The sequence below is a fragment of the Stenella coeruleoalba genome (assembly GCF_951394435.1).
Source record: "Stenella coeruleoalba genome assembly, chromosome: 5".
Lineage (NCBI taxonomy): Eukaryota > Metazoa > Chordata > Mammalia > Artiodactyla > Delphinidae > Stenella > Stenella coeruleoalba.
Window position 1 is genome coordinate 72,725,512 of NC_137150.1, and position 25,727 is coordinate 72,751,238.

Genomic DNA, 25,727 nt, shown 5'->3' on the forward strand with positions numbered 1-25,727 from the left:
CCCACACCACCCCTGCATTAGGCCCTTTATGGTTTAGTAAGCAGGGATAAAAAGGCAAGGACAGAGTAAATTCTCAACTACCAAAAGGGCTGTGTCTTTATGATCTTTTCCTCAGAGAGGAGCATAGAAATCGTTCACTGAGGGGAGGGAAGGAGAAAGGAAACTAGGAATGTAGTGAGTACAGATACTGAACATCTGCTAAGAAGTTGTTTGTGGGTTTTGTGGACAGTAGGGGCAGTTCACAAGTTAGTAGAATTCCCTCCTTTCTGCAGTCCTCTTTACTTTCCCTTAGAACAAGGACTGTGCCCAGCGTTCAGTGACTGCCTGAATAAACTCAGGGCCCTCGGTTATTGTTCTCTTAACTTTTCCATGGAAGGGTCAGGTTTGCCTGCTGGAGACTCCAGGCGGGAACCAGGGCCCCCAGAGAGGACTCTGCCGCAGGCCCACTCTGGCCGCAGCGGTGATGCAAGCCCAGGCAGGAGGCGAGAGGTCCCATCTCAGACTACCCAGCTTGGCTCTGAAAGACTTGTCCTTGGGGAACCCTCAGAACACTGGCTCTCGCCATCCATAGGATGTGCTCTTGGAGTGGTTTTTGCCGTAGGGTAGCACTGAACGATTTCCCTTTCTCACCTGTTCCATGGATGTCACCAAGGGAAGGGCACAAAAATAATCTAAGTGAAACGACCAAAAAGAAAAAAGTAAGGAAAGAAAAAAACACAAGCTGCATTTGATTTAAAAAATATTTATAAGACACATTTTTTATTTTCATAGGATGTCACTTAATAAATATTTTACCAGGATGACTGAGGATGCATCACAATGATAGAGGAAGAACTTGGGACAACTAAGGGATGGAAACATTTTAAACCTTAATTTAAACCTCAGTTCTTCAGATTGTCCTCTGCACCAGATCTTGAAACCTGGCAGAGAAAGTGTCCTTACGTGTACAGACCAAGTTTCTAATGTTGGCACGTAGCCAGGTCAGTATATGGAGGACCAGTGGCAGCGGTTCTTGATTACCTGAAGCAGAGGCTTCCTGAAAGTGAGGAAGATGACAGTGCAGGCCACCAGCAGGGTGAGGCAGCTGGGAAGAATGAGCACGAGGTACAGCAGGCCCATGTCTACCCGCTCCCACTTACAGACCTGAGGAACGCCTCCGGGCAGCTCCGTCAGGCGAATGATCCTGGAGGAGAGGTTGCAAGTGACCATGGCCAAGTCGGCGACAGTGTGCAGGCGCTGCAGGGCCCCCCAGTCCTCCACCCCACAGCAGTCATATGGATTCTGACTGAGGTAGATGGTCCGCAGACTCCCCATGAGCTGCTCAGACACAGCCCTCTGAGGAAGGGCCGTGAGCAAGTTTCTGCGAAGATCCAGGGTCTGCAGGACCAGGCTGCCCCTGAACCTTGGGAAACTGGTCAAGGCATTTCCCGACAGATCCAAGTCCCTCAGATTCCCAAACCCAGAGAAGTCCAACTCCTTGAAGCCGGAACTGAGGCCCACGTTCCTGAGAGACAGGACCTGTAACGTGGGGGCAATGTCCCAGAGAGGGGCGATGCTCCCATTCAGAAGCCCCCAGTTACCAGACAGGTCTAAGTGGGTGAGGGCCATGCCCTGGAACGAGCAGTCTTGTAGTGCCCCCAGCCCACAGCCCTCCAGAGACAGGCTCCTCAAAGATGCCACATTTCTGAAGTCCACACAGCCGGGGGTGCCCCCGGGGTCTAAGTCCCCCGGCCGGGGACAAAGTGAGATCTGATTGTGGCTCATGTCGATTGTAGCGAGGTTACTGGCATCAGCAAAAAGGCCAGTGGGGACACCCAGGAGCTGGTTGGAGCTCAGGTTGAAGGACCGGAGGCTCCTCAGGCAGCCAGGGAGCCCCGGAGCCAAGTGCACCTCCGACAGCTGGTTCTGGCTCAGGTCCAGCTCGGTGAGCGCTCCTGGCAGCTCGTGCTCCCGGATGTGGAGCGTCATCAGGCAATTCTGGTTGAGGTTCAGGTGGGAGAGGGAAGGCATTTTCTTCAGGAAACCGTCTGGCAGATACTGGAACTGGTTCTGGCTCATATCCAGGAAGCGGAGATCAGAGAGGTCACTGGAAGAGAACTCTTCCCAGAGGTTGACGGTGCTGATGTTAGTCACGTTGCCGTCCATGAAGAGGAACTGGGCCACCATCTCCTGTGGGGACGAGGTGTTGTACAGGTCCCTGTAGAAGCCCATGTTGTTGTCCCGCAGCAGGAGGGTGTGCAACTTGCTGCACTGAGGCAGGAGGGGGAAAAACAGCAGCTGATTGTGAGAGAGGTCCAGCGTCTCTAGCTCAAAGGTGGCCTCTCCCCCCGATGCCAGGAACCACTCCAGGACGTTGTAGCTGACGTTGAGGGACCGCAGCTGGGTGAGGGCGAAGTCCACAATGCAAGGAAGGTTGTTATAGGCCAGGTTGAGGTGTCTCAGCTCAGGCAAGCCATCGAAAGCACCACCCTCAATCTCAAAGATGTAGTTCCTCTGCAAATCCAGCTCCCTGAGGCGGCCCAGGCCCTCAAAGACAGAGTCATCCAGCCTCATGATGGTGTTCCTGGCCAGGGACACGGACTCCAGCGAAGAGAGGTTCTGTAGCATGAGGGCCGCCATGTCTTCCGTCAGGGAGTTCCCTGACAAGTCCAGCCTGCGCAGACCCCGCAGGCCATGGAGGGCAGCTGCCGTCTCCTTGTAGCTCTCGGAGAGTGAGTTGTCAGGCAGTGCCAGGCTGCACAGGCGAGCCTGCTCCTGGAAGGCGCCACGGCTGATGTGCTCCAGTTGGCAGCTGTGCAGACTGAGGCTCTCCAGGAGAGGGTAACGCTGCAGCGAGTGGTTCCATAGGGTCTTGAGAGGGTTGGCATCCAGCAGGAGTGTCTGGGAGGATGGCGGGAGATTGCTGGGCACTGAAGCAAGGTTCTGCCCTCGACAGTCAGCGACTCCATCCAGCTAGGTCCAAAAACACACGTCAGCAGGGCGGGGGCCTCTGAGGTGAGGGTTTGTGTAAAGAAACTTAGTTCACTCATCAGACTGTTCACTAAGGCTCCAGGCCTCACTCAACACACACAGCATATTAGAGAAGATCTGACAACCTGTCCATCGGGTGCTGAGTGCTGACCATGGTATTGCAGTTTGGTGTTAACTACAGAGAGGAACTGAGGATCAGGTCTCTACTTGGGTTTGAATCCCACCTCTGCCATTTATTCCCTATGTGACCTTGAGCAAATAATTTAGTCTAAATCTATTGTTTCCTCAGAAAAATGGAGACAAAGTTAGCACCTACTTCAGAGGATTGTAGTGAGATTAGGCAAGAGGCTGCACAGTGCCTGGCACACAGTGGACGCTATTAATGCAAATGGTCACTATTGCATTGTTATCGCTATGATCATAACACTGTGTGTTTAACAGGGACGCTGCCCAAGAACCAGCAGCACTGTGGCATCTTCATTTTACCTGAAGGAATTTTGCCTGGGAGGCTCCTCTGCGCTCTCCATTGATAAATATTACAGCTCAAGAGGACGTGAGAGTTCATCACCAGCCTGAATCATACGGAGAAGTAAAAGGGTCTCGAGAGGACAGGTGAAGAGCCAGTGACAGAGCTGGGACCGGAGCCCAGAGGTCTTATTGCCCAATCCAGTGCTTTTCCTGAACGCCATTCTACCGCGACTGTGTGGCAAAGCTGCCAGGACGGATGGGTCTGGTCTCACTGCAGGAATCACACAAGCCTCAGGATACTTTCCTTCAGCCCACTTTCTACGAGATTGGGAAAAGCAATCATCCACAGGGTATCCCTTCGGTGTCCAGGAAAAAAGTTTTAAGTGATGAGATGGAAGGGCAATGGCATTTCTTTCCACAGATTGGTCAGTACAACAAGTCAGTGATTGCCTAAAATTGTGGGCCCAGTCCCACGGGGCAAGCAGAGTAGTGGAACAGGGAAGAAAACTCCTGAGAGAGAGGAAGAAGCACAGCTTTGGAAAAGATGACAGACTCAAGTCTGAATCTTGGCTCTGACACTTATTAGCTTTGGTCTCTGGGCAAGGAATTAACCTCTTGGAACCCCAAGTTCTTTATCTGATTATTAAAATAAAACTTCTCGTAATTAAAAATTGATCCACTATAGAAATAATGAAAATTAAACTATTCAGTAACCTCAGCCTCTCCTTCAAAGAAACGTTGTTAACCTTTTGTTACATCTCCTCTGGACTCTTTTCCAAAGACATTCTCTAACTTAAAAAAATTTTTCTTTGCAATATGGGTGGACCTAGAGATTATCATACTAAGTGAAGTAAGCCAGACAGAGAAAGACAAATATCATATGATATCGCTTATATGTGGAATCTTTAAAAAAAAAAAAAAAGGATACAAATGAATTTATATACAAAACATAAATAGACCTGCAGACATAGAAAACGAACTTATTGTTACCATTAGGGAGGGATAAATCAGCAGTTTGGGATTAACATATACACACTACTGTATATAAAATAGATAACCAACAAGGACCTACTGTATAGCACAGGGAACTGTACTCAATATTTTGTAATAACCCGTACAGGAAAATAATCTGAAAAAGAATATATATATACACACACACACATATGAATCATTTTGCTGTATACCTGAAACTAACACAACATTGTAAATCAACTATACTTCAATTTTAAAAATAAAATAAAAACTAAAAAACATTTTAAAATGAGACTGTACTCTACAAACCATTCAGTAAGCAACTTCCTCCCCTCCCCCATTAATAATATGTGATAGATATATTGCCTTGGCAATAAAAGTAAATTTGATCACATTCTTTTAGGCAACTGTATATTAGTTCATTGCATGAATAGCACAGTGGCTAAGAGCCAGATCTCTACGATCAGCCCATCTTGATTCTGCTTTTTATCAAATGGGTGAGCTTGGGCTCGTACCTAACCAGTTGGGACCTTCATTACACCACCTGTAAAATGTGATTGTTTATGTAAAGCACTTAACATAGAACCTGTCACATAAATGCTTAATAAATGTTTGCTGGAACAATTATTAGCATGCTCTAATTAGTTAATCTCCTATCGTTGAGCATTTGAGTTATATCTAATTTCCAGATGAATGTTAGAATGAATTTTTCTAGTTCTTTCTACACCTCCCCTCCCCCCCAAAAAAGTCTTTGGAGTTTTGATTGGGATTGCATTATAATCACAGAGTAATTTGGAGGAGAACTGACATCTTTACAAAATTGAATCTCCCCACACAGAAACAAGATGTATTTCTTTATTTGAGTAAGTGTTGGTCTTCCCCCCGTGGGGACTGGAGAGTGCTGTGGTTAGGGGCTTTCCTCAAGCTGTAAGACCCTGTTTCACCAGAGTTGCTGCAGTTGCTGGGGACATGTCTCTGCAATTCCTGCAGCCCCACTGACGTGTTGCAAAAAGTCCATGTGGCCATCAGAGCCCAAGAAAGCTTACCACATACACTTCGTGATAATGTTGCATGGCTAATGCAAGGAGGGGCTTTGGAAAGTAGCTGGACTTTCAAACTCTCAACCCTCAATTCAAAAGAGCACTGGAAAGCCACTCTTTGATCTCACTGGTAGCCGAGTCCCTACTCCTGCCCACCAGGCCGCAGAGGGTCAGGCAGGGAGTCTAGCCTGAACCCTGCAAGCTGTCAAAGAACTTGTGCCTTATTCCCTCCTCTTCTTATGCCTGGTAACTCCTGAATTAGCTACTGTGAAGTTAATCTTCCATTGTCTCTGTAAGGGAATAATGGACGTTTGTATGACAGAGACTAACAACAATAATAACAGTAGGGCTTCCCTGGTGGTTCAGTGATTGAGAGTCCGCCTGCTGATGCAGGGGACGTGGGTTCGTGCCCCGGTCCAGGAAGATCCCACATGCCGCCGAGCAGCTGGGCCCGTGAGCCATGGCCGCTGAGCCTGCGCGTCCGGAGCCTGTGCTCCGCAACGGGACAGGCCACAACAGTGAGAGGCCCGCGTACCGCAAAAAAGAATAATAACAGTAGATAAAACACATAGCACTTACTACACACAAGGCACTGTTCTGAGTGCTTTACACACATTAACTCATTTAGTGGTCATTGCAGCCCAGTGTTATGGTATTATTGGTTGGTACTATTATTACCTACATATTTTACAGATGAGGAAACTGAAGCACAGATTGGCCCAATGTCACCAGCTAGTAAGTGGTGGGGCTGGGATTTAAACCTGGTCTGGCTCACAATCCCTACCCCCTACCGGAGTCGACTTCAGCGCAGTGGTTAGAGGTTACTAAAAGTGGTCAAGAACCACGACCAGCTGGGTTTTTAAGATTCATCAGCTTTAAGAACACATTTTTGAATGTTATTAACCCTGACATCCATTTTGTCTTCCCAGTGCCCAGTATATAACACGGCTCAAGGAATATTCATTAAATGTATGTTGCTCAACTTTTAATACCACTAAGTTATAGGCAAAGGAGAAAATTTCTAGAGAGTGCTCAGTTATTAGGAGCCAAGTCTGCTTCCACATATAGGCTGAAAGCCCTGGAGAGGGTGAACCGTGAAAGCTCAGGCATCTCTCCCCGGATTGCTGTAAGCCTGAGCGTGGTCAAGGACGTTGCTGTGCAGGGCAGCCTGGGCAGCGTGCTCTTCAGTACAGCTGGTTAAGCATTTGCCATGGGCTCACACACAGACTCTGAGTCAGGGCTTCTTCAACTTTAATATTTCCCGCCCACCAAGAGATTCTGATACCATTCGTGCAGCTCCATCATCCAGATTCTTAACAAGGTGTTCTTGTTCCAGGTGGCTGACCTTGGCCTGTCTCTGGGATCACCTGTCCTTAGCAGGTATGAGAAAGGTGGGGCAGGGCCTTTCCCAGGCATCATCTTTACCTTTGATTAAAGAGCAGCTTGCACATGGCATCGTGGTAAGTAGGTACAGAGTGATTCAGACTCATCCATTCCCTTCCCTCCTTGACTGACAATCCATCAGCTTTCCAAATGGACCCAACCTCGTCAGGACAGGAGCAACAGACAACTTGGAGTGCCCAGGAAAACTCACCAACTCACAGCCCCCTTGGGAAGTGGCCATGACATTTCCACTTGGATTCCTCCATTCCACTGTCAAGAAGTGAAAACCCAGGCAGAGCCAGAGGGGCAGTAACTCCATCTCAAGTGCAGCACTGTGGACAGAGGGCAAGGAAGAAGCGGGTAAGAGAAGGATATCCCAGAGGGATGCTATGCGCTCCCGGGAGAAAGAGCCAGTTCTCAGTATGTCCGCTGTTGGAGGCCCACGGCTACAGGGAGGTGGAAACCCACAGATTATTCAAATACCTCAACTTAGCCAACACATTTAACCTCTCACTCAACTGTCAACAAGAACTCATTTTCATTTTGCTTCTACCATTTGATGGGCAGGTGGCTGAACCTGAAACTCCCAAGAGTCCAGCAACAGAAGAGAGAAGCAAATCATTTGAGGAACTGGGTCTCAGTTCACCTAGAGTTTGCCATGTTTCATAGTTCTCTTGAAATGTTCCTCTCAAAGCTCAAATCTGCCATGCATCACCTGAGCTCAATAAATATCTGTTGAATGAATGAATAGTGAACTGGGATTGAAACATTAATTGTAACCTCTGGTCTCATAGAGTTACTAATTGCTGTGTCAACATGAGGCTTTTAGAAAAGAGTAGACCTCACTGATTAACTCATTTGAATAGAGATTTTTGAAAAAAGGATTTTGATATTTTGCCTGCATGAGGGAAAATGCTGAGGGAAAAATGAAAAAGCAATCTTCAGATACAATAAGGGTTATTGATGAAGTGTGGTTACCGGCTCTCTTACCTGGCCGGTGAGCACACAACTGGAGTCATGAGAAGGCATAAAATTATACATAGACCAATAGAATTTTAGAACTAAGAGAAACCATAATGGAAATGCAATATACCCTCCACTGCCACATTTTTACAGGGCCAAAGATAAAAAGGCCACAGGTAGTAAGGGCTTATTCAAGGTTCCAGATCGACTTAGTGGCAGGGCTGGAAGTAGCCCCCAGAACCCCCACCCCCAAGCCAGGGTAATTTCTCTCCCAGTAGGCGCTGTTGAATTGACTACCCTCTTGTTGGGAGAGTTTATAGCCCAGTGGCATCCCCTCCTAGCTCTGCATTCCTCAGAATCAGAGGCAAGAGCCTGGTCCCAGCATTTTGCCTGCCCCATCCTCTCCTTGACATCCCCCCAGGAAGGACCACAGGAAGGACCACAGGGTCTGCCCTTGAATTGTCTCCTGGGCCAGCAGTTCCAGTGCTAACATGGACTCCTCACCTATTCCGTGGGACCCACAGACATTTCTGCCTGACGCATCTAGTCATCTTGAGCCCCTTCCTCTTTCCCTTTCTTTGAATAAGTTTACACATCTCTAAGGCTAATTTTAACTTTCTGGTCAGATTTGAATACTCACCAGTGAAAGACTAACAGAAAAGCTAAGTGAATCCAGGTAAGTCAGCTTTAACTTTCACTTCAGGTCAGGCCAGCTTTCCTTACCACAGAGGGAACCTCCAATTCAGAATTCAGCCATATTTGCCAGACACTGGGAGTCCCCTTCCCAGGCTCTCCTTCTACTTCTGCACCTGTGCAGGAATTATTACCTCATGGCATGTACAGGGCACAGATGGCAAAAACAGGGCCATATGGGCTCCTGTCCTCAGTGAACTCCCAATACACACACACACACACACACACACACACACACGGTAGGATCACTGCCCACCTTGAGATAAGGTTACCAGACTTAGCAAATTACAAGATGCTGTTGGAATGCCAGATAAACAAAAAACAACTTCTTAGTGTAAATATGTCCCATGCAATATTTGGGACATACTTATACTAAAAAAAATTCATTATTTGTCCAACATTCAAATTTCACTGGGTTTGAATTGAGGAGAGACAGAAAGATGGGAACCATGGACTTACTCCCTTCATCCTTCATCTCCTCTGTCAGGCTTGGGATGGTACATGCTGCTGTGACACTGAGCCTTTTAGAACAGTCAACCCTGTATATTGATATTGAGTTTAGATGTGTTCAGGTCTAGAGTGCAGACTGGAATGCTCGATGGGTCTGGTGTCCATTATGCCCAGAGTGTAATTTTAATTTCTGGGTCAACAAGAAAAGTTTTGCAAATTTAAAGCATATTTTCTCCTAAACTCAGTCAACCAGCCCAGAAAAACTCTTGCTGTGCCCTCTGGGCACTCCGTCTCTCATGAGACAGCCTGAGAAAATTATGGGATTTGGAACCAGACAGACCAGGATTTGAATTCTGGCTCCAGTATTTGTTATTTGTCCTTGAGCAATTCACATAAATTCTCCGAGACTCAGATAATCCTGTTATAAAACAGAGATAATAATAACTACTCAGAATTTTTATGAGAATCAAATAGTATATACATAAGTGCTTCAACTATGAAGGTACTTAATAACAATTATTATTTATGAGTTCTTAACACCAGTGAGCTGGATGAGTGATTGTTACTCCTATGTGTAATCTCCAAGGTAATTGAACAGCCACAGAAAAAAGGGAAAAGAATGAATAATTTGGTGGAAGAATGAGTAAATCATTCTACCAACTAAATGTGTGAAAGTTACATGGGAAGGTTGGACTACAAATTCTGCGTTAATAAATTCCAGAAAAAACTTATTTGAATAGAAAAAAAAAAAAGGCTAATCCCAGTAAGAGATGACTGTGCTGGTTGAGAGCAGTTTGTCCTCAGAGCCATAGTTTACCCTGCCCCACCCAGCTCTGGTTTGCAGGGACTGATTTCTGAAGGCTCTGGGTGTCAGCTGGCCTCCGGCTGGTTTGGTCAATGGGGAGCACTACTGGGAGGTTAGAGAAGTCCTTGAGTTTCTTCTGGTGACTCCCAGGCTCTGGTAGTCCTCCCAGGATCCTCCCCTTACCTAGGGGAGGTGGCAGCTTCCCAAAGTTGCTAATCTCTGGATTAACTGTCTGTACTCCGGTTGGCTTCTCAGCCTCTTTCATCACGTGTAGCCAATTTCCTGCATTAAATTTCCTCTGTTTTAAATAATCTGTGTGTTCCTGTTTCCTGGTTGGAGCCTGACGGATACAATGATGTAAGTGAGAATGGGCTTGGAACAATACAAAACAAAAAGGTATGTAATGACTCTGAAAAGCAATAAGAGACTTTCAAAATAATAACCGTTTAGGTTGAGAAACACTCTTCCTGGGGTGTGTGGCTGCAGAAGCCTTCCTCAGAGCCACGGCATGGTGAGGAGTACAAGATAAACAGTTGGGATGCCAAGTCTCATTGGAAAATCCCATGAGCCCCCTCCTGTGTGCACAGGACTGCTTCCCTCCACCCACACTTACCCTCAGCTGGGCGAGGACCACTCAACAGTGTCTCCAGATGTATGAGAGCGTCTACGCTTGAGTGTGCTTTTTAAAAAGTAACCATCCCACTTTATTCCTATCTGTCTGATATCTTCTGAAAAATACATCCATTTTTTAAGCCAAATGTTTCTCATCTTAGATACATTTTTGGCGGAGAAAGGGAAGTGAATGAAGAACAATTATGACGGATAGCACACATGACAGTATGACATTAACAATTTAAATGGGGTCACCTGGAACCTCCCCTTGTTATAATTAAAAGGGCTTGGACCAAGGGTGCCTATTTCATGGGCTGTGAACCACTGTGGGAGCCACAGAGTAATACAAAAGAACAGCAAATCAACCCATTTTCCAAGTAGGGTCTGAAAAAGTACCATGTTTCCTCCTGGTCTAGGTGACCACTGGGAAAATAACCCATAGAAGACCTGAGATCCTGACATGAGAAGCAGATGGCATTAACAGAATCTGCTTGTATCTGTTCTTCTTAAACCAGATAAAGAGGTTGAAGAGTTCTTTCCAAGTGTGGAAGCAGAAAATAGTAAGTCCCATTCTTTTTTTTTTGCAGTACGCCGGCCTCTCACTGTTGTGGCCTCTCCCGTTGCGGAGCACAGGCTCCGGACACGCAGGCTCAGGGGCCATGGCTCACGGGCCCAGCCGCTCCGTGGCATGTGGGATCCTCCCGGACCGGGGCACGAACCCGTGTCCCCTGCATCGGCAGGCAGACTCTCATCCACTGCGCCACCAGGGAAGCCCTGACAAACACACATGTACACTATTTTTTTTCACATGGAGGTTAGAGAAGTAGGTTTTCCTGTATTAATATTCCTTATTAATATTTTTTTAAAAATATTAATATCTCTTATTCTTTTAAGGGTTATTAATTCCAAATAGGTTTCTGTTGTCATGGAATGTCTTTATCAGCGGATAGTAAAACACAACCATCAGGGAAGGGCTGATCTACAGGTATTTTTGTCCATAAAAAGGTATCCTCACACTCAACGTTTGGGAATACTAAGGAGTAACTCTGACCTGAGTTTTGGTTTTGCTTTGTTGGTATTTTCTGATTCATTTTCAGGAAAGGATGCTGGATTTCTAGTATTCGGGGGCACCCTGAACATCACCTCCTCACTCCCTCTCACCTCCCCACCTTCTCCAGCTGCTGCTACTACTACAGCAGCTGCCTCCAGAGCTGGGACTGCAAGCTCTTTGCTGATGCCACTATTAGCAAGTGCTAAGAGTGTTATCCATACATTAGCATGTAACTGAGAATTTTCTCTGCAAAATAATCAGATAAGCTTAAAAAGCTTTAAAGAAAGAGGTCTTGCAGGTGAAAGTGGGGAACTCTCAGTGTTAGAAACAAATATTTATAGACTGGTTGTGGGTGGGGCGGGGGGAGGGGATGAGGGGCAGAATCTCTAGAAGCAGAGTTTGCACAAGTATGGAGTGTAAACGTGTGATGGTGACATCACTGAACACAAAAGGCACGGGTGCTAGGTAGAGGACTCCACAGAAAGGGAGTCCGCCTTTGTTTAAAAATAAAAGAGCAGATCCCACTTGGGACCCTGGGAGGAAGGGAAGGGCAGCTGGTCACAGACCACAGAAAACAGATAATAAAGAACAGAAACCCCAGTCTATGACCACTTCAAATAATTCCTGCTACCAAGAGGTATTTGAATGCCTCAGGCAAGCAGCCCTGGTCTCTGATTCTTAGCAAAAAAAAAAAAAAAGAGTGATCTCAACTGTCACCAAATGGTTATACTTAGCATCTCCCATGATGAGACCACCTGCATCCTGAGTCTCCAGGTGTGGGGCCTTGGGAAACACAAAGTCCCATATTGGTAGTACCCTTGCCGAAAACTGTTTGCCCAGAACCAGTCATAACGAAAGATTCAGACTGTAAGATGTCCTACAAGACAACTGGCTTGGACTCCTCAAAATAAAGTCAGTCTTGATAAACAAAGAAAGGCAGGGGAGAGATCTGATTACAAGTGACTAAGAAACATAATAACCAAATCCCATGCATGTACCTTGAGTTGATTTTGGATTTTAAAAAATCTCTAAAAGAAAAATTTGAGACAATTGGGGAAATTTACATGTGTACTAAGTGATGTCTTTTTAGGTGATATTATGTACAAATGATATTACCAGATTATTGCTAATTTTCTTAGGTATGATAATGATGTTGTGGTTATGCAGATAAATGCCTTATTGTTAGGAAATGCATGCTGAAGTATTTAGGGGTGAAATTTCAAGATGTTTACAATTTATGTAACCTTCTTTCAAATGGCTCAACAAAGATAGAGAGAGAGTGAGAACGACAGAGAGAGGGAGAGAGAGAGAGAGAGAATTAAAGCTAATTATTACCAACAGAAAAATTTAGCACTGTACTTTCTTTTAACTTTCCTGTAAATTTGAAATTTTTCAAAATTAAAAAATAATGGGAAAAATAAAATAAATGTTGGAGTTCCTAAAGGGAGAGGGATTATGGTAATCTTTTATCCCCAAATTTCCAGGAATGTACATTTTTCAAACTTTCTTCTCAGAAAGGTACTCAGGAAACAGTTGTTAAATTTAAAATGCATTACACATAAACCTTTAAAATATCCTGAAAATTCTAACATTTTGACATTCAAACTAGAGCTTCCAGACAGCATCTCTCACACCTGAAAGGGGCACAGAAGTGTTAGATCACGTGGTCTGACTGTGGTTCAGGAAACACAGTTGATGTACTACTGTAATTTCCACTGTCCAGGTCAATTGCTCTGTCCACCAGACCCACAGTCCCTCTGGAGGGGCAGCCCTCAGGAGAAGCTTATGACCTCACCACTACCTGGACCTCCACCAAGCTGACAGAACCTTCAGGAAGCACCTGACCAGGGGAGGTCACTCCTTACTTGTGGCCATCACCCTATGAGTGATCTCAGCGCAGAGAGACAAGGGAGAGAATTAGGGAATTAGCAGTGGAAATTGGAGCCAAGAGGCACAGAGAGAGGAGGTGGAGTTGAATTTTTGAGGGATTTGCCACGAGGAAGCAAAAGCAGAAGCTAGACGACAAGAAAGGAATGAGATAGTCAACAGAGGGCAAAGATCAGAGAAGATGGACTAGGAAGAATGACGAGAGGGTGGACTGCGAAGGCTGGGAGAGAGGGTGGGGAGATGGGCTCAAGGCTGCCTCTCTGGTTCCTGGTGGTTCTTGGAAAATGGCTGGGCTCATTTCCAAGCTCCATGGTTTTTCATGATAGCACCTCACCACCATCACCACCCCCATAGGCTGGCCCAAAAGTTGCATCTTAGCAGCAAAAAGAACCTAACTAAAACAGGACGTGCGCTCTTTGATAAGCTTGAACACAAAGACAAAACAGAACGTAATATTTCAAAGGAGCACATTCAAGCATTATGATACTACCTGAAAATTAGAAAGTAGCTGAAATCTAAATGCAAGAATGTATTTTTCAAAGTGCACCCTACAGGCAAGAATCACAAGGGATGGTAAAACTAAAGAGTGAAAATTTGTTGGGAAACAAGATATTAATATAGTCTTAAAGTATCTTATTAATATAAGTTACTTGTTAATTTTTTTTTTTTTTTTTTTTTTTTGCGGTATGCGGGCCTCTCACTGTTGTGGCCTCTCCCGTTGCGGAGCACACAGGCTCCGGACGCGCAGGCTCAGCGGCCATGGCTCACGGGCCCAGCGGCCCCGCGGCATGTGGGATCTTCCCGGACCGGGGCACAAACCCGTGTCCCCTGCATCGGCAGGTGGACTCTCAACCACTGCGCCACCAGGGAAGCCCTATCCTTGTTCTTATAAAATACACAGTGAATTATTTAGAGGTAAAGTGTGTGATGTCTGCAACATTACTAAAGTTCCAATTTCTCCTCATCCTCACCAACACTTGTCATTTTCTGTCGTTTTTATTATAGCCATCCTAGCAGGTGTGAAGTGCTATCTCTTTGTTGCTTTGATTTGCATTTCCCTGATGACTAGTAATGTTGCACATTTTTCATGTGTTTATTGGCCATTTCTATATCTTCTTTGGAGAAATGTACAAAATGTGTACTTTCGCATCCAAAGATTTTTAAATTTTGATTTTGGAATTACATGTAAAAGAAAATGCAGAATAGTTATAAAAGTAAAGAACCAGTTGTATTTTTGGTCAAACATTCCTATATTTTGCAAAGAATATTGACTCATTAAAAAAGAACTTGCAGGGCTTCCCTGGTGGCGCAGTGGTTGGGAGTCTGCCTGCCGGTGCAGGACACACAGGTTCATGCCCCGGTCTGGGAGGATCCTGCATGCCGCGGAGCGGCTGGGCCTGTGAGCCATGGCCGCTGGGCCTGCACGTCCGGAGCCTGTGCTCTGCAACGGGAGAGGCCTCAGCAGTGAGAGGCCCGCATACCGCAAAAAAAAAAAAGAACTTGCAAATTGAGGATTGGAACAAGAGAGCATTTAGAACTGAGATGTGTGAATTCAGACCTCGTAATTTGCTTCTCTGGCTTCCTCTCTTAATAATGAATTTGTTAACAGAAATAGACTCACATAGAAAATAAACGTATGGTTACCATAAGAGGAAAAGGGTGGGGGAGGGATACATTAGGAGTTTAGGATTAACAAACACACACTACTATATATAAAATAGATAGCCAACAAGGACCTACTGTGTAGCACAGGGAACTGTATTCAGTATCTTGTAATAACCTATAATGGAAAAGAACATGAAAAAGAATAGATAGATAGGTATGTGTATAACTGAACCACTTTGCTGTACACCTGAAACTAACACAACAGAGTTAATCAACTATACTTCAAGTTTTAAAAAATAATGAATTTGTTAAAATATAGGCAATACAATGGCTTTTGAGTGCCCCCCGAAATTGTCTCATATCCTGCAGATAGGAGAGAGCAAATTGGCACACTTTTTCTGAAGGACAATTTAACACGATTTATCAAAGACCTTGAAAACATTATTTTTTACAATAATTCCACTTCTAGGGATTTATACTTAAGAATTACAGTGTAGGTAAAAATATTTTTACAGAAATATTCATTGCTGTATTCAGTGATAATACCAAATATTCAGTGATAAAAATAAAAAGGTGGAAATCATCTAAAAGTCCAACAATGAAAGGATTGGCTAAATACATTATGATACAGCTATACAATAGGTATAATGTGTAGCAATTAAAAATGCTTCAGTAGCAATATATTCAACACAGAAAGATGTCAGGAACCTGCTCACTAAACAGGCAGCTGCCACCCCAGGTGTGTTAAAGTACAGGCACGTGGACAGCCTCCCAGGGATGAGGATACCATAATGATGACAAAAACTATTTTTTGAACTTTGTTATAAAAGTTGTGTTAATACAGTAATAACCTTGCAACACAGGCATTATGATTCCCATTTTACTGGGGAGGATATTGAGGCCAAGAAGTTGGTGATGTACTCAAGATAAGAGCCAGGCTTTGAACCTGTTCCATGTGTCCCCTTACCCTGGGCTCTTCCTTTACCTTTGCAGCCACCTTTCCAGGGGCTGGGCTAAGAATATGCAACCCCAGATCTAAAACCCTGGACTCTGAAAAGTAAAAGTAGTGTGTATAATAAAACTTATTTTAGTTATTAGTCAGTGATATTTTTTCTTCCATTGACTCCAAACGTAATCCTTTTAAGCACACTCACAATCAACTCAATTCTAAGTAATTATAAGAAATTCTCTATTTCAGTGATATTTATTAGGCTCTGATTATGACGTATATTTTAATTTTTAGCTAATAATAGATTGTTTCTATTCTTTAAAAGCTTATCTTAATATAGTAATTGAAGCTGATGGCTGGCAAATTAGAAAATACAAAGAAGCAAAAATACAGATGTGGACAAAGTAAATATCAGGTGCAATTCTCCCCACTGTTGAGATGCTGACATGTATGTACCCTTTCAAGTATTTTCTACACACATGCAGATGCATGCATATTTTTTTAACAAATATACTACACATTCTGTTTTGTATTTTCCCTATTGTACTATTGGGGCCCCTTTGCATTTGCTTCCAGGACTTGGATCCCCCTTTAAATCTGGACAAAGAAATGAGGAGTTGCATCATTTGAATTTGTTGGAATGCTCCTTGAATATGTGGTCCTAAGAATTTATGTGAGGAAGGACAGTTCTGTGGCACGTGACTCTTAGCAACTGCACTTTCATTCAAATTTTGTAACTGACCACCCTTTTGAGAAGAACTGCAGCATTCTGAAGGGACTATCCACCAGTATTTCGGAGGTGAGAACACTCAGGCCAGAGAAATGAAGTGACACGGACAAGGTGCCACAGAGAATGCAATGCCATGGTTTCCAAGCACCAGTTTAAAATCCAGATCTCTTTTTCCTACTCGGAGCCTAGCACATCTGGTCAGCCAGGCTCCACAAAGGCTCTTGTGAGAAAAGTCTTCGTCTGGGAAAGGTTGAGGCTCTGCCTCCACCTGGAGGGAGGCTGGAGGCCACAGCAGCTCTTCTTCCTTTGGGCTCTTCCTATAGCAAAGCCAGGCAGCCAGGGTGTGGAGCGCTGCCTGAGTGCTACCCTGCTGACTTTGTCTCCTCGGGGCTACAAATGAGTCAACCAGCTTCCCTGTGTGGTCAAGGTCAGCCCTTTAGAACCAACAGAAGTCAAGTCACTCTGTCCCGTTCCATAGACACAGGCTGCATCTGGCCACAGGTCTTAAAAGATGCAAATCTGCTCCCACGGGGGTGATAACACCTTGTTCTTATGCGGCTGGTGGTGTCTCCTTTGTATAGAGAGACATACATACTCTCTGTGGATAGGCACCCAACCAATAACGCATTCGTTTCAAACTTGTTGTTTCTGTTCAGTATATAAGTTTGTTCTCTCTGATCATTTCACTCCTGTGGTGGCTCTGGTTGACAATAACAGCTGCCTTGCTGACCTCACAGGGTTGTGTCAAGACTGAATTAGAGGGCTTCCCTGGTGGTGCTGTGGTTAAGAACCCGCCTGCCAATGCAGGGGACACGGGCTCGAGCCCTGGTCCGGGAAGATCCCACATGCCGCAGAGCAACTAAGCCCGCGTGCCACAACTTCGAGCTTGCGCTCTAGAGCTCGCGAGCCACAACTACTGAGCCTGTGTGCCTAGAGCCCCTGCTCTGCAACAAGAGAAGCCACCGCAATGAGAAGCCCACGTACCGCAATGAAGAGTAACCCTCACTCGCCACAACTAGAAAAAGCCCACGCACAGCAACAAAGACCCAATTCAGCCAAAAATAAAATAAATAAGAAAATGAATTAAAAAAAAAAGAATGAGAGAATGTGTGTGAAAAGGCTTTGTCAATAAGGAAATGTTGTGGATTACACTAGTAAGATAAGGTAGTGTCAGGCTAAAGGGAAGGCAGAGTTCCTCTGTGCAAACAGGGAGCTGGTGTTAACTAAGAGAGAGGAACTGCAGTACCTTCTCCCTTCCATGTGTGAGCCTTGGGATATTCAGAGGAGACAACACCCAGAGTCTGTGGGAGATTATGGATGGAAGGAGTTATAGGTGATAACCGAGATTTATTGCCCACACTGGAAATGTATCACTCCCACCCAACCAGCCGACCCTGGTTCCCTTGAGAAAGAGGGCAACTGAGGAATGAAATGATATAGATTCCTGATAACTGATCAGCTCAACTGGGATAGTACTCAAGCTCCCAGATTGTCTTCTAGGCTCTTAACTGTAGTATCTAATGTTTATTGAGTGCTCACCTTGGGATAAGTGCTAGGCCAGGTGCTCTACATATAATAATCCTCACAAAATCCTAGCAAGTAAATGTTATCATCCTCATCTCACACTTGGTAAATTGAGGCTCACAAAGGTTTGGGCCACATAGCTAGAGATGTTAGAGCTGCAATTCAAACTTAGTCTGTGAAGCCAGCAAAACTCAGTGTCAATTCCACAAGCCCCAGCCATCCTGGGATACTGGCTATCCCTGACTAAATCACACACTGTTTCCTCTGTGGGAAAGGTCCTTTTTCTGGTATTCTCCAACTGCTGAACTCTTATTCATCCTTCAAGGCCCAGGACATGTGTCACCTCCTCATCATATCCTCATAGTTCAGATGCACAATAATTCAATAATCCAAATAACATGCTACTATAGTGTAGTTATAATGCCTATGGAAGTCTTACATTTAAAAAAATATTTTATTTTTATGTTTATGGAAAGAATATGAGTGGTAATTGGGTATTAATAGTAATTTGACTTTTCCCCCAATTTTTATTATGAAAATTTTTAACATACAGAAAAGTTGAAAAAATTTAACAGTGATCACTGGTATACCCACTACCTAGATTCTACTATTAATAGTTTACTATATTTGTTTTTAATCTCATATCTATCCATCTACCTATCCTTCTATCCATCCTTCAAGCCATCTTATTTTTTGATGCATTTCAAAACAGATTAGAGTCATACGTACACCTCCTCCTAAATACTTCAGAATGCATATCAACTGACTTTTAAAATCAATTAATTAATTAATTTATTTTTGGCTGCTTTGGGTCCTCGTTGCTGTGTGTTCTTTCTCTAGTTGTGGCGACTGGGGGCTACTCTTCGTTGAGGTGAGTGGGCTTCTCATTGCAGTGGCTTCTCTTGTTGCAGGGCATGGGCTCTAGGTGCACGGGCTTCCATAGTTGTGACACACGGGCTCAGTAGCTGTGGCTCGCGGGCTCTAGAGCGCAGGCTCAGTAGTTGTGGCGCACAGGCTTAGTTGCTCCACAGGATGTAGGATCTTCCCGGACCAGGGCTCAAACCCATGTCCCCTGCACTGGCAGGTGGATTCTTAACCACTGTGCCACCAGGGAAGCCCCTGCATATCAAGTGATTTAACCTTAAAAAAAAAAAAGTTCCTACTTTTTCAATCTTCTGGGTCAATTTAATTAATTTAATCTTAATTTAATTGAGATTGCAAAGTCAGCTATTTTATTTGGGAAAAAAAAGTTTCTGTCTTGTAAGAAGAAAAAAAAAAGATTTGATAATCACTGCCTTAGTGTTCTCAGCCAGAATTAGCAGGAAAGCAGCTCATACTAAAGAGTGAATGATATCCTCTTTAATGAACTGCTCTTTAACAGGTATTTATATAGGTAATAATGAAAAATAATAAAACGTTCATGGTGTAGTTTCAGGACAGTAGGAGAGATAATTTTACGCTTTTAAAAATCCTCAAATTATACTAGCAAGGTGGGTTACCTGTTGTAAGGCCAATTCTTTTTCTCCCTCTAACACTTATTTATTTATTTTGCGGTATGGGGGCCTCTCACTGTTGTGGCCTCTCCCGTTGCAGAGCACAGGCTCCGGACACGCAGGCTCGGCGGCCATGGCTCACGGGCCCAGCCGCTCCGCGGCATGTGGGATCTTCCCAGACCAGGGCACGAACCCGTGTCCCCTGCATCGGCAGGCAGACTCTCAACCACTGCGCCACCAGGGAAGCCCTTCTCTAACACTTATTTGAGTTCACAGAGGAATGGGAGTAATGTGATATTTTTAACGCCCTCCCCCAAATAATGATTTTTAGGGAGTTGTTGGATAAAGCCAAAACAACTGGATTATAATTTAGTGTTACTGGTTAATAATAATAATAATAGCTCTTGAGGTTGCAAAGGCTTCTTATAGATATTTGATCTCATGTAATACTTGCAACAGTTCTACATAGTAGGAATTATTACCTCCATTTATTATTGTGGTAAAATATACATATAATTTACCATTTTAACCCTTTTTGAGAGTACAATTCAGTAGAATTAAATACATTCACACTGTTGTGCAATCTCACCATTATCCTTCTCTAGAAGTTTTCCATTATCCCAAACTGAAATTCTTTCCCCTCAAACAATAATTTCCCATTCTTCCCTCCCCTCAGCCCCTGATAACCACTATTCTCTTTCTATACATTTGCCTATTCTAGGTACCACATATAAGTGGAATCATATAATATCTGTCCTTTCCTGCCTGGATTATTTCATTTAGGATAATGGTTTCAAGGTCCCTCTATGTTACAGCATGCATCCGAAATTCATTCCTTTTTATGGCTGAATAATATATAGACCACATTTTGTTTCTCCATTCATCCATCAATGGACATTTGGGTTGTTTCTACCTTTTGGTCATTGTGAATAATACTGTTATGAACATTTGTGCACAAATATCTATGTTAGAGTCCTTGCTTATTGTCCCCATTTTACAGGTAAGAAATCCAAAATTCAAAAAGGCCAAAATGAATAACTTAAGTCTCATGGCTTATAGAAAGTGGAGCCAAAACCAGAGCTGAGTTCTGGCCCAGGTAGGAGGTGCTGGATGTGCACCTGTATGGGAGGAATATATGTTGGATGAATGTTCAGCTGGGTTGCACAGGTAAGTAGTTGTTGGTAAACAGGTATCCCATGAGCCCCACCCCAGCTGCCTGGCCCCTCTCTTGTAACTCCCAGTTCCCTCTCCCCCATGATCCAGCAACCAAGGAGGTAACATCTGACCCAGCAGGGGCCCCCAGGACCCTGCTTCTAAGGACAATGTCCATTCTGTTTGGTCAGTGCCCGTTCCATGTGGTGTTTGATATCCTGAAGAGCACCCCTGAGTGTTCAGAGGGCTATGGTCTTCTCTGGGGATGAGGTACCCTGTCAATGCCATGGGATGTACCTGTGACAGAGATGAGGGCCTTTGGAGGTTCTGTAAAAAGAGCTAGAAAGCCTAGAAAAAACTGGGGATTTAGAAGGAAATAAGAAGACAGTAACATTAGTGAAAATGGAAACTTCAGTTTAGGGACCCGAGGAAGGGTACAAGAACCTAGAAAAAGAAAAAGGCCATCAGGAGAGTCCCACGAGGAAGTCTCAGGGTGTCAGGCTGGGCAGTGATAGGGAGACCATTAACATGTCTGAGGGTGAAGGAGGTGGCCCAGGGCCAGGCATGGAAAGACCCACTTGCCACGGACCCTACAGGCTGAGGAAGAGAGCTCAGCCTTTCCCTTTGGTGGGACCACTGAGGGGAGACACTGGAAAGCCAGGAGAGACCTGAGGGATCATGGCTGGGCCTAATAAGGAGCAAAAGTAGAGACAATCAGGAGGGGCCAGTGTCCAGCCTGACATCTAAAATAGAATGATATGAAGTTATTGGGGAGTATGATGTGCACCCCAAGATGAGCCCCTGAGCAACATTGTGGGTGCTGGGTTGCCTCAGATACTTAGGTCCTGCTTAAGAGAGCCAGGGTGGAAAGACAGAGAGCCCCAAGTGCTACCTTGTGAAGAAAAATCCCCTCCCGATTCTTTTCTTTCTTGGAGGGGCCAACAGAAAGTTTCTTGGGGCACACAGCACAGCACTTGAGCAAGGTGACCTTGTGGGCTGAGGTTGGAGGTGGGGAGTCCCTGTGTCCTCACAGCGTTTTGTGGCCACGTTTAGCACCAGCCCTGCTCCTCATGCCCACCTCGCTAGTGAGAACCACTACAGGGTTCTACTTCCTCTTTTATGCCCTTTCTTCAGCCTGAAATCACTCACGCATCAAAATGAGAAGACACGTGTGGTTTGGTCTCAGCCGCTGACTCCACGCCCTCTGGAAATCAGTTGGTTTTGCCTACCCACGTTCATTTCTCCTTCTGGTAACAGCTCCTCAATTCCCCTTTGAGGAGACCACCACTTCCTTTCTTTTCTCTCTTCCTTTTATTTTAAAAAATGTTTTACTTGTGGTAAAATACACTAACATAAAATTTACCACCTTAACCATTTTTAAGTGTAGAAATCATTAGTGTTAAGTATATTTACACTGTTGTGCGACCAACACCCTCCCTTTCTTCAAAAGTCTGTGTTCTTTCGGGTCTAGCCTCAACTCATGCTCCAAGAGGAGCCCTATGATCAAGGCTGGGCCCATCAGAGCCTCCTAATTCCTTAACCACAGTGATTGGTTTATAACAGGTACAGCACAGATGCCAAGCCCATGAGAATCAATCTAAACATTTTTGCTAGGACTATTAGAAAAGAGGCTTTCCTCTCCCTGCTTCAGATGCCAAACTGGTGGGAATTAAGCTGAGAGCTGCAGGCAGCCTTCTTTGTCAACAGCTTTAGGATCTGCCTGATAATGAAGCCTACACAAAGGAAAGCAAAGGTGAGGAATGGAGATAGATGGATGCCTGGCAATGTTTGAGCACCCAGATCCAGCCATGCCTGAAGCTATTCCCCATAGACTTTTTGGTCATTTGAAACAATAAATCCTCTTTTTTTTCCCCCCTGAAACCAAGCTCAGTTAGGTTTTCATCATGTGAAACTAAACGACCCCTAAACTCAAGTTGACAGTTGCTTGTGACGCTTGATAAGATCAGTAGCCTTTTTCCCTCTCCTCACCTCTCTGAGCTTTCAGAGACCAGCATCTAACATAGCCCAGAACCCCCCACATATTGAACACATAACATTCGTTTGATGATGAGGTTGAGAAGAATAATTTGGGGGGAAATGAGAATAATAGAGAAAAATATTTGTCACTAATGTGCAGATACATCAGTGAGCATCCCTGACCATACATGCATGTCCTAGAAAGATAATGTTTTTCAGTCACGGGTGAAAGCCCACCCTCCCCTAATGTATGTGGTTACAGTGTGGATCTGAGCATGATGTGAGGTACACCTAGCGTTCCCTCCAAGAATCTAGCTCACACTTTGTGATGTGGATGCACGCTACAGCCAGAACACAAATTACAATCAGTACCAGCATCACTCTTTCGAAAGAATCAAAAAGACTAGAGACAGACAGGTCAATGTATCCCTAACACAGGCCCCGGGGCAATTACCAGGAGCCTGCTCTCTGTTTGGGAGCCTCCTGTTCTTGGATGATGGGTTTAAGGACTCTGTGGGATCAGGTTCACATGGGTGTTCATGAAGTTCCCACGAGGGCGCCCATTAGATAAGATCACCCTCTTTGTGAAAGAGGTTTTGATTTTTGTTGAACCTAAAGACGGGAGTTGAGGTTACCCCCCATCCCCGGGGCCCATGATTCTATAATCCCCTCTAGGAACTCTCAAACATACCCTATGTGGTATGTGAGGAAAACTCTCAAACATACCCTATGTGGTATGTGAGGAAAATAAATAAGTCTCAGGGCTATAAAACCCAGTAAACCATCAACCTCCACAGAAAGAGTCTGTGCAGCACAGCCGGTAGGTGATGGGGACACAGGAGACCTCAGAAGGCCAACTCTACAAACTCGAATGATTCTGCTGTCCAGACTCCTAATAGGCTGTTCCCGTCATGGAAGAAACCTCCCGTGGAGTCCCTTCACTCCCACCTGGAAGTGCGCCACCCTGGACCAGCCCTATCCAGGGGCTCCATTCCTAGGACCTTGCCTCAGCCTCCCGGAGTCCCTGCCACCGTTGGACACGTGGTCGCCTCCCCTCAGGGATGCGGTGAGCTGGCAGCCCATTCTGTGGGCGGCACACAGCCCGCTCGGTGGCTCCTTACTTCTGTCAGCTCCTGAGGGCAGGGGGATATATGCTGAATCCTCCAGAATCTAGCCCACATGGAGAAGCTGCGTGGGCTACAGAAGAACACTGTACAAGGGGATCGGAGGCCTGGACTCTAGTCAGGCTGTGGGTTCAAGTAACAGAACCTGGGGAATCTCCCAAGGACACACACTCTGTGGGGAAGGGGCTTTGTCTTCTTCACAGCTCTCGCCCCACCCAACACCTTGAACTCCAACTCCCCTGCACATGGAAGATATCCATAAATATGTTGTTGTTAATGAGTTGCAGGGTCTTCATCTATGAAATCGTGGTTCTCAGTCCACGTTGTTGGGCAGGGAAGGCAGGCTGAGTGTTCACAGAGCAGTCTCACTACATCCAGTCATCCAGCCCAGGGAGGGAGCATTACTGTTCCCGTTTCGCAGACAAAGAAACCGAGGCTCAGGAATTCCCCCCCGCCCCAGAGTCAGGAATCAAACCCAGGTCTGACTCTGAAGCCCTCACTGTTTCCACTACACCATGCCACCTCTAAGTCTCCCAGAGGGAGGTATTTCCACCTCCACCCAGAGCTGTAGCCCCCAAACAGAACTGGTGGAGCTTGGATGCAGCAAGCCACAACTTCCCCGTCAGCCCCGAGCTGTGGGCCACGGACGCTGACCTCCTGCCTTCCCACTCTTCCGAGCCGCCCGCCTCTGGAGGGACCGCGGCTGCCCCTCAGGAAATACTCACGGCTCCCGCAGGCCCAGGCGGCTCCGCGGGGCGCATCCTCTCCCGGGGCTCTGGCCTCCTCCTCCTCCTCGACAGCAGCCGAATGCGGGGTTGAACTGCCTGCTCTCTCTGGGGCATCAGGTTATTTTAGCACTTGCGGAAGGAACTGACGGAAACTGAAGTCACATGGAGAACGAGCAGCTCAGCAACTCAGCACTCACAGAGAGCAGGCATCTTAGAACTGCAGCCGCGGGTGGGTGGCAGGGGGGATGGGAGAGGGCGGGAGGGAGGGCGGGAGGCAGTGGCCCCCGGACTACCTAGTCGCGAAAGAGGCCACATATTTTTATGGTGTCCCAGCAGTGCTAACCAAGGCTCCCCAGGGCTTCTGGCCTTCGAGATTTTGAGGGGGTAGGGAACTGGGGGCCCTGCCTACGAGCTCTGCTGACCCAGAAACTCCTCTTCAAGGTTATGTCCAAGGGTCAAGCTAGGGCAAACTTTGAGAATGGGTAGGATACACGTTTCCCAATTGGGAGAGAGTCATCCGCTCAGCTAGTCTTTACTTGACTCCAGCAAATCAAAAAAAGAAAAAGAAATGGAAATTGCTTTGTGGTGCCATGAACTGCTTGATCGTAGGCAGCATAGATGAATTTTTTTGTACCCGATGTGTACAAAATTCCCTGCTAGCTCTTGCCAAGAATGCAAAAGGTTAATTGAATTCATAGTAGCCGCCATCAAAGAGGTGTGCCAGGCACTACACTAAGCGCTTTCTATGCATTATCTCATAGCTCCTCTTCTCCAAAAACTTACCATCTAGGACTTCCCTGGTGGCGCAGTGGTTAAGAGTCAGCCTGCCAATGCAGAGGACACGGGTTCAAGCCCTGGTCGGGGAAGATCCTACATGCCTAGGAGCAACGAAGCTCAAGGGCCACAACCACTGAGCCTGCGTGCCACAACTACTGAAGCCCACATGCCTAGAGCCCGTGCTCCTCAACAAGAGAAGCCACCGCAATGAAAAGCCTGCACACGGCAACAAAGGGTAGACCCTGCTTGCTGCAATTAGAGAAAGCCCGGGCGCAGCAACGACAACTCAACCCAGCCAAAAATAAATAAATAAATAAATAAATTTAATTAAAAACATTAAAACAAACAAAAAACTCAAAAGCTTACCATCTAGT

The 25,727-nt window shown here is 45.5% G+C and overlaps 1 protein-coding gene across 3 annotated transcripts in view; it reads right to left on the reverse strand.

The window, feature by feature from the left end:
• Positions 1-799: 799 nt before the first annotated feature.
• The window catches only part of NRROS (negative regulator of reactive oxygen species), a gene marked incomplete at its 5' end in the record, with an annotated part of 81,435 nt that continues 56,507 nt past the window's right edge, over positions 800-25,727 (reverse strand). The window contains 3 exons of one of the 3 annotated variants that reach the window (XM_079921737.1): positions 800-2,952; positions 7,045-7,165; positions 24,574-24,703. In XM_079921737.1, the coding sequence (XP_079777863.1) occupies positions 982-2,952; positions 7,045-7,152 (2,079 nt within the window). In that variant the 3' untranslated portion in view covers positions 800-981. Of the gene's footprint in view, positions 2,953-7,044; positions 7,166-24,573; positions 24,704-25,727 lie in introns of those variants that run through there. The other 2 variants (XM_079921736.1, XM_079921738.1) reach the window with 2 other exon arrangements.